Source organism: Tupaia chinensis, unplaced genomic scaffold (genome assembly GCF_000334495.1).
Source record: "Tupaia chinensis unplaced genomic scaffold, TupChi_1.0 Scaffold139833_1, whole genome shotgun sequence".
NCBI classification, from domain to species: domain Eukaryota; kingdom Metazoa; phylum Chordata; class Mammalia; order Scandentia; family Tupaiidae; genus Tupaia; species Tupaia belangeri.
This window is the reverse complement of record NW_006199712.1, coordinates 4,303,281-4,313,308: the sequence shown is the minus strand read 5'-3', so window position 1 is coordinate 4,313,308 and position 10,028 is coordinate 4,303,281. Positions and strand designations below refer to the sequence as shown.

At 39.0% G+C, this 10,028-nt stretch overlaps 1 protein-coding gene across 1 annotated transcript in view; it reads left to right on the top strand.

Moving 5' to 3' along the window:
• Positions 1–10,028, top strand: part of RASA2 (RAS p21 protein activator 2) — a gene marked incomplete at its 5' end in the record, with an annotated part of 94,523 nt that overhangs the window by 35,102 nt on the left and 49,393 nt on the right. The window contains 2 exon segments of the mRNA XM_014593189.2: positions 660–736; positions 7,862–7,945. Of these exon segments, the coding sequence (XP_014448675.1) occupies positions 660–736; positions 7,862–7,945 (161 nt within the window).

Genomic DNA, 10,028 nt, shown 5'->3' with positions numbered 1-10,028 from the left:
TTGCGGCGTGACCATCCCCCCTGGGGGGTGATTTCTCGCTTTCTGTCTCTATGTCTCTTTCTGTCTGTCTGGCGAGCGCACGTGCCCTACAGTGAAAATCTCTCCAAAAAAAAAAAAAAAGAAAGAAAGAAAAGAAAAGAAAAAAACATAGTAAGTATTCTGTAAACATTGTTTGATAAAAAGAAAGCATTGACAAATTGAGTCTTACTGGTTTTACTTAGTTTTATTATTTTAGAATTATATGATTTCTCTGCCTTTTAATGATACAGTCTCTTTCTTAACGCTGATTTATCTTTTCTGGAAAAAAGCATTCTACATTTTACAGTTTGATTTTACTCAAAATTTCCTAAGACTTAAACGTTGTCTTTCTTTTTAATCTGTGTAGAGGTTCATAAATGTTTACTGAACTGCTCATAAAATATTTAAATTTGAATACCATGTTTGATACAAGCATTTGATTGTTTCTTATCTTTTAGGACTTTGATCTACATTGTTGTTTATTATCCATTTAATGAGTACTTATTGGTGGCAAAGACGTGCTAGTGGTCAGTGGGTAATCAGATATTATGGGTGTCTCTGAAAAAGTGCATACCTTTAATTCCTATTTTGTCAGTAAAATAGATACTCAGTTTATAATTTTTTTGTGTGTGTCATTATAGGGTAAAGTTCACCTTGAATTAAAACTGAATGAACTGATAACAGAGAATGGGACTGTGTGCCAGCAACTTGTTGTACAGTAAGCATATTTCTTTTACCACACTCAACTTGAAATAATTCTTCATTTCATTTTCTTCGAATCTTATACCAATTTAATTTAAATACTTCATAAACTTTTTTTAAAAATGAGAATCTATGTCATTTCTTTAAGTTGATGTTCAGTTTTTCTCCTATCTCGTCTACTCAGGTTATGGTGAGTCAGTCTCATTCGACTAGGATTTATTGCACGTGGATTACGTGATATGGATGTAGACATTGAGGTGGTAACTGCCAGGCATTGGAGAGACGGGAAGCCCCTCTAGGGGAGTCCTCTGGAAACTCCTCACTGAGCAGAGCTTTCGCGCCCTCAAGACTAGACTGAATGCCCACTCTGCGATGACTAGTGTTGATGCAAACCCACTTTGACTTCCGTTTTACCTTTTGCACCCTCAAGTCTTTTTTTAATCACCCAGACTTATCTCCCTACCTCTTCCTGCTCCCTCCAAACCCTTACCTGTGTTACCAACAAACTACCTAAGAGCCTTCACCACTTCTAAGTATTTTCTCCTGTATTGGTATCTGTTTCCCAAGGTGCTCCCACAGCCTTTTCAGTCAGAGGCTGTTTTCTTATTATATCCACAGATCTTAGAGCCAGAAAATAGAATAGTAGTATTCTCCTATTGGTGTTCAAAACTATAATCTGTGCTCCTAATTTTGAAAAATGCTAGCTCCTTTGAGGTATTCTCTTGCGCGCGTGTGTGTGTGTGTGTAATATAAAATAGCATTTATTTAGCTGATATTTTTAACCTGTTAAAAGAAGGTTATATACCATTTTTTGGGGGGGGAGGGGGAGGTTTTTGCTTTAGGGCGCATGCACTCACCAGAAAAGCAGAGAGAGACAGAGAGACAGAAAGTGAGAAATCACCCCCCGGGGGGATGGCCACGCCGCAATCCCTTCTCCTCCATTCTCCTCTTGGGATCTTGGGCATGCACGCACACACACCCGGCGTGAGTTTAAGCCACCAGCCCGGGACTTGAACCATGGTCTACTACATGAGAGTCCAGTGACATAGCCATTACGCCAACTGCTGATCCCTGTTGCATACTATTATGACCCTTTATCACTTAATGTATCAGTGTGTATAGCCTAAGAATAATGATGTTCTAGGATAGAATAATAATGATGATAGAACATTCCAGTGCAGTTTCCAAATTCAGGAAGTTTAGCAGTTACAGTACTTTGATCTATAGTTGCAGTCTACTGCTTCCTCTGCAGTGGTCATACTCCACCTTTGTCAGCTTCCCAGTGATCTTCAGTCCATCTTCCCTATCAAGCAAGGATCTAGTCCAACATCATATGTTATGTTTAGTGTATATGTCTCTTTAATCTCCTTTAACCTGAAATTATTTTTAGTTTTTCTGTGTCTTTTATGGTATTAATATTTTGAAAGAATATGGGCCAGTTATTTTTTTGAATGTTCTCCAATTTGGGTTTATCTACTAAAAACAGTTTAAGGTGTGTGTGTGTGTGTGTGTGTGTGTGTGTGTGTGCGTGCGTGTGTGTTTTTCCCCCTAAACTAAGAGCATAGAGTGAGGGAAATTGGATTAAGCCTCTTTCCATTACTCCCTCTCTGCCTCAGTTTGGTTATGATAGTCATTTGAAATAAAATTAGTTAATTAATTGGGTTGGTTTTATTCGTTTGCATTCAGTTTAAGGATCCTCCCTCATCTTTGCTTATTTAACTTTATTTGTAGAATATTAACATGATTTCAAAAGTCAAAACCTGGGGAACCAGCAGTTAGCGTAATAGCTATGTTGCTGGACTACCACATAGTCAACTGTGGTTCGCGTCCCGGACCCGGTGGCTTAAAACTCATGCCGGGCGCGTGTGCATGCGTGCCTAAGATCCTGAGAGGAGAATGGAGGAGAAGGGATTGCGGCGTGACCATCCCCCCCGGGGGGTGATTTCTCGCTTTCTGTCTCTATGTCTGTCTCTGTCTGGCGAACGCACGCGCCCTATCTCCAAAAAAAAAAAAAGTCAAAACCTTACCAAAAAGGAACCAGCAGATGGCATAATGGTTACATAACTGGACTCTCATGTAGTTGACTGCAGTTTGAGTCCTGGACCTGGCAGCTTAAAACTCACTCCTAGTGCATGTGCATGCGTGCCCAAAATCCTGAGAGGAGAAGGGATTGCCACATGCCCATACCCCCTGGGGGGTGATTTCTTGCTTTCTGTCTGTCTCTATCTAGTGAGCCACATGATCCCTATTGTAAAAATTTTTCTAAAAATAATATAAAATGAAATAAAATATAAATTAAAAAAAAATGTATACCACACCAAAAGGCTGTACTCTGAGGTGTGGTTCAGTCCTCTCTCTCCAGTTCAGCTTCTGGCAACCATGATCTGATTTCTGCTACTATCGTTTTGTTTTGTTTTGTTTATATTTTTGACATAGGGAGAGTGCGCTTGCTGGAGAGAAAGAGACACACACACACAGAGAGGAAAAGTGAGAAATCATCCCTTCGAGAGGATGGCCATGCTGCATTCCCTTCCCCTCCATTCTTCTCCTGGGATTTGGGGCACACACGCACATATACTCAGTGTGATTTTCAAGCCACTAGGTTCAGAATCTGGTGGATTCATATAATATGCAGTTTGTTTATGACTTCTTTTACTTAACGTAATGCTTTTTGAGATACATCCACATTGTTGCATAGGTCAATAGTTGATTTTTTTTTTAAATCTATTACTTATTGTCATTATGGTAGTTAACTGTAATCTTCATTTTATAGATAATAAATACATAGATTGGTTAAATAAGCCTAAGTTCATGCAAGAAATGGAGCTGCCTAGATTTGAACTCTGAAAGTTTGATTTTTTTTTTTTTAACTTTAAAATTTTTGAGATAGTTGGGGCCGGCAAGTGGCATGGTGGTTAAAGGTGCTGGGTCCCACATGGCCGACTGCAGTGTGAGTCTCAGACCTGGCAGCTTACTTTTTCCCTTTTCCGTTCTCTCTCTCTCTGTCTCTCTCTGGTCAAATTAAAAAATAATAATAATACATGGAATTAAATGAATGAATAATTCTTTAGAAATTTTTGTGAAATAGTTATAGATTTATAGACAGTTAAAAAGATGATACAAAGAGGTCTTATATACCATTCACTCCGTGTCTTCCAGTGACTACACCCTCCATAATTATAGCACAATATTTAAAACAAGAAATCAGCATGGGTACAATGTGTGTGTGTGTATTTACATGTAATTTCATCACGTACATAGATTTGTGTAACCACCACCAAACTCCGGGTATGGGAACTACTCTGTTACTATAAAGAGCTTTCTCATGCTACCTGTCTATAGTCATGTCTACTTCTTTCCAGCACCATCCTAACCCTTGGCAACCTATAATCTTCTCCATATCTATAATTTTGTCATTTCAAGAATATTATGTAAATGGAACTTTATCTAATCTTTTGAGACTGACTTTTTTTTTTTTTTTCACTGAGATCTATCCAATTACTTGTGTATAATTTTTTCTAGAAAGAATATAGTTGGGTCATGTTTATCTATTTTTTGCTATAGGGCACATGCATTTCCTGGAGAGAGACAGGGTGAGAAAGTGAGAAATCAACCCAGGCCAGATGACCACTCCAAAGTCCCGTCTCTTCTACTCTCCTCTTGGGATTTTAGGCACACACACATGTGCCCAGCGTGTTTTTCAAGCACCTGAGCCCAGGATTTGAACCACACAGTTGACTTTGTGGGATCTAGCACCTTAGCCTCCACATTACCTGCTGACCCAGTTGGGTCACTTTTTAAAATATCATTTTTGTCCATCTCAGTCTTTTTTGCCATTTATTTTTTATATAACTATTGATGTATTAGGTTTGCGTCTGCCTTTTCGTTGGTTTGTTTTCTTTTTGTCCCTTGTTTTCTTTTTCCTGTGGGTTACCTCTGGGTTACCTGAAGATTTTTTAGAATTCTGTTTTGATTGGCCTGGAACCATGACCTGTCATTTAAGGGAGCCAGATCCCATGTGACCAAATCTACCCCCAGTAGCTTCTTGGGTACACTGTGTGTGTGTGTGTGTGTGTGTGTGTGTATGTGTGTGTGTGTGTGTGAATGTGAATGTGTGCGTGTGCACACACACAATCCAGCCACGATGGAGGAATGCAACATGACAGCACCCCATTGGTGTTTGCTTCTTCACCCTCCCTCCCTCCCTCTCGCTCTGTCTCCCTCTCTGGCAAGCACAAGTCCCCTCTGACAATTTAAAAAAAAAAAGCCATTTTGATTTTTCTGCAGTTTCTCTTTTTCTATCTATAGTGTGTCTCTTTGAATATTTTTAGTGGTTGCTTTAGGTACTGCATTTTACTTGCAACATAGAGTCCACTAGTGTTAACATATTCCCCTTCAGAATGAATTGTGGAAACCTTTTAAATCCCTTAACCCTACTTCATTTTGTAATCTACTTTGTCTTAAATATTTTCTCTACATATGTTGAAAAACATATCAAATAACCTTACAGTTGTTGCTTCATTCATCTAGCACAGTTTAGAAATGGTAAAAGAAGGAGAGTGCGAGTCTGTGGTGTGTACCCACATTTCTGCTCTTATGTGTTCTTTCCTTCCCGTTGTTTCAAGATTCCTTCTTTTATCAGATTCTCTGTATTCAGAGAATTTCCTCTTACCATTCTTGTAGAGTAGATCTGCTGATACATTCTTAGTTTTCCTTCATCTCAAAATATCTTGATTCCTCCTCATTTCTTAAAAGTACTTACCCTGGATATATAATAGAATTCCAAGTGACAGTTGTTTTCTTCCTGCACCTGAAAAATGTACTTCTTCTGGCCTCCATGGTTTCCGATGAGAACTCCATGATCGTTCAAATTGCTTTTTACCTAGAGGTGTTGCACTGTTTCTCTAACTGCTTTCAAGACTTTCCTTTGCCTTTAATTTTGTAAGTGTTATAGATGGACCATTCATAGAGCTGACCACGGTGTGAGTCCCAGACCTGGTGGCTTGAAAATCACATTGGTCATGTGTGTGTGTGTATACCCAAAGTCCCAAGAGGAGAATGGAGGAGAAGGGATTGTAGTGTGTCCATCCCCCAAGGGATGATGTCTCACTTTCCCTCTCACTGTCTGTCTGTCTTTCTCTCTCTGTCCAGCATACGTACCCTATGGCAAAAGCCTTATTTAAAAAAAAAAAAAAAGAAGAAGAAAAATTAACTTTTGTCTTCTAGTTTAAAAAAAAATCCAAAGTAAAGATTCAGATCAGTTTGTTATAAGTACATTTGAACTGAATTTATTTTTGTTTGTAATTTCTAGGTAATATACTAAGACAAATGGTTTACATGTCACATATAAACAAAATACAAGACAATTCAGTATACTACGATTGTTTTAGCATTTGTTTCCTGACTTCCCATTGTTATTGACATAAGATTGTTTGATATACAAATTAGAAAAACAATGATATTCTAGGTAACTTAGGAAAATACTGGGTCATCTTTGCATAGAAAAACATAGAAAGATATGTCATAACTTTTCTTACAACCTAATAATAATTCATCCTATATGTAGCAAATAAAATAACCTGTATTTAATTATGTTACAGAAGTTTGGCAAAAAACCTGATTTTTAACTATCTTACAATTGAAAATTAAGAATACTTCTGATGATTTTTACGGGCTCACACTTCATGGACGTTATTGTTTTGGTGTGTGGGTACTCTTACGGAAGTTGCATTGCAACTACATTGCATTTTTCTCTGTTTTTTTATACCTCATAACTATAAAAAAGTACATTTTTGTAATTAAGATTTTTCCGCAATTAGAGTTTATATGAATAAATTTGTTACTGCAAAGAAAGTAATGGAGTATTTTTAGGCACAGTCCTGGCGTTAGCAACGGAGTTAACACAGTAGAAGTTGAGTCTCAATCTACTTCTTGCGAATTGTCACTTTGTTGAGCTTCACTTCATTACTCTCACACTTGACCTCATTGAGGCATGATAGTGCCATCCTCAAAGGCGGTTATGAAAAGTAGGTGCATTTTGTGAAACCACACAGTCAACTGCAAATACTATATAAAAATCAGAGATCATTTTTGAGGTTAAGCCCGAGAAGTGTGTGTTTCAGACAGTATGTACAGAGGGAAAATTTGTACCCAAGCCTGACATTGAAAACTAGAGTTGTTATCTTGGCTTATGCCTTCTTTGGTTAGCTTCAGAAATTTTTAAAATTTGAGTTTTTATGCCCAGTTTAATAGAAATGAGTCATTATCATTTCTGTCTTTAGTTGGCAGTACCTAATTTGCACCTCACCCACAAATGAGATTTGTGGGTTATGAAGAGAAAGAAGGATGTTGCCACACAGCCTACATCCTCCAACAAAGAGTCCTTTCACAAACACGCATTTCTCTTAGGCGTTAGGAAATGCAGACCCTTACACATCAAACTAAACTCATGAGCTCAGTACTATTTGGTGAGAAAACTTGAATAACAAATCATTACGTCAAAGTCTGCATTCTCTGTGAATAGCAATGGCTATAATCCATGGAGCTGGTAGTTGACCGTGGAGTTCATGGTCTGAGGTGTTTTCTATAGAACGATGCAGGAGTTGTTACTGAGCATCAGAATGAAAGCTCACAGCCTTCTGTGAGGCTCGCCCTGTCTTTGTGAATCACATGTGAAGTGGAAACCGCAGTTATTTCCTTGTTTGTCATTCATGCTTTAGCAGAGGATGTGATGCCACAGGGGACTCGGTTGAGTTTCTCACTTAAGGTTTGTACCGCTTTCTTCCCTTATCAGAAGCCACAGCAGTTTTGATGTATTGTCAAACCACAAAATGTAGAATGCACCCTGTCGAGTGTTAAGAGTGAGGAAATGCGTTCCAAGTTATTCGGTAGTCTTGGTGCTGATTAGAGCTCGTTTAGGCCTGTTTTGAAAATATAGTATAAATAAATAAACACATATACATACACACACACACACACACACACACACACACACAGATTTCACATAGATGTCGTATACACGTATAACCATTGACACATGGGAAACAATTTCGAACCCTTTGAATACATTAATTTGTATTTAAAGATAATGTTTTATATTGTTTAACTTTAATAATAATACGTTGAATCTCTCTTACTTTAGCATCAAGGACTGCCATGGGTTGCCTCTCATAAATGGACAAAGCTGTGACTCTTATGCCACTGTTTCTCTCGTAGGCCCCTCAAGGTAACGTTTATTGAATTACCATTAGGCTTTTCAGTTAAGGTTTGATTTAAGAACTAGGAAATTGAGGTTCCAAGAGCAAGTGCTAAATAGCTGTTATGACACAAAGTAATGAGTACTTGGAAAGATTTTTTTTCCTTAAGTTTTGTTATAGGGTACATGTGCTTGTCAGAGAGGGATACGGGGAGAGAGAGAGAGAAAGAAAGAAATTACCCCTCCCAGGAATGATGGCCACACCACAATCCTTTCTCCTCCGTGCTCCTCTCAGGATTTTGGGTAGGTATGTTTTTCAAGCCTCCCGGTCCAGAACTCAAACCACTCAGTTGACCATGTGGGATCCAGCTACCTTAACCACCTTGCCATCAGATGGCACAAAAGAAAAATATTAATGATTTCTCTTATGCATTTGTAAATAACTAAGCCCTGTTTTTTACAGATAGAAAATGCGTATCGTTTCAAATCTGCTAGACTCTTAGGCTATAGGGAGCAACCACAGTTCACACTAGTAAAATGTTGTTTAAACATAAACAAGAAGGCCAGCTGGTGGCGTGCTGGTTCAAGCAGCTGGGTCCCGCATGGCCTACTGTGCAGTTTAAGTCCTGAGCCCAGTAGCTTGAAAAACATGCCAGGTGACTGTGCATGCCCCAAATCCCTAGGGGTATGAAGAAGAAGGGGTTGCAGTGTGGCCATTTCCCTTGTGCGATGCTTACACCACCCGTCTTTTTCTTTCTGATAAGTGCGTGTGCCTTATGGCAGAATTAAAAAAAAAAAAAGGAGGAAGCAAATGAACAAAAAATTATATAAATATATATATATAAAAACAGGGCCTCCGTTCATCAGCATTTCTACTCTTAAATGTTCTAAATTTTATGCAGATAACTTCCTGGCTTAGGGCCAGCCCACGGCCTAGCACCTAAGGCAGTTGGCTCCTACCTATATGACTGTGCAGTTTGAATCCCAGATCCCGTGTCTTGAAAAACACACTGAGTGTGTGCATGCATGCCGAGAATCCCGAAAGGAGGGAGAGATGGAGGAAAAGGGGTGGCAGCGTGACCATGCCCCACGGCAGGTGCTCTCTCGCTTGCACACTCGCTCTCTTTTTCTCTCCCTCTCTCTCTCACAAGCACATGCTCCCTCAGGCAAAAAATAAAAAATAAAATAAAATAAAATAAAATAAAAATCCTGTTTTAGGAAATGCCAGCTCGGAGTAACAGGGCATGTCCATATGTTTAACTGGAAAACAACTGAGGACTAAAAATTGCCTTTTCTGCTGACAAGCTTGTGGTCTGCAGAGAGAAGGTCATGCTGTAAACACTCCGCTGAAGTACTAGAACGTGAGAATGTGCACCTGTCATTGATGGACGTGATCCATGACCGTGTACGAGAAAAACGATAGCATTTTGTAATCTTTGATTACATAACTTCATTATGGTTTCCTTAAGGGATTGACTAGTATGAGATTTGTCTACAACTTAAAGGTTTAGAATTAGGAAACAAACAATGTCGTTATTCCTCTAGATAGGCACACCTTCATCTCAAAATCTCTAATTATTTTAGAAAATCAATAAGCCATTCAGAAAAATGTATGCATTAGGTCATTCGAAAAGTCACAGCAGACACATTCTTTAGTGTAATTATTTCATAACAGACAGTTAGAAACTATCTTGCATATTAATTTGTTTTTGAAAAGTCACTGTGGTTTTGCTGTTGTGCTAGTGTTGTGTCAGATATTAACATTATGGGAAGCTGGTTAACAGCATGGGGCTTCCCTCTACGTTTCCTCGTACCTCTTCTGAATCTATAATTACTTCAAAATCAAAAGGTTTTTTTTAGGGACCAGCAGTTAGCGTAATGGCTATGTTGCTGGACTCCCATGTAGTCGACCATGATTCAAGTCCTGGACCCGGTGGCTTAAACTCACGCCGGGCGCATGTGCGTGCGTGCCCAAGATCCCGAGAGGAGAATAGAGGAGAAGGGATTACAGTGTGGCCATCCCCCCTGGGGCGTGATTTCTCGCTTTCTGTCTGTCTGGCGAGCACACGCGCCCTATAACAAAAACCTCTCCAAAAAAGAAAAAAGAAAAAGG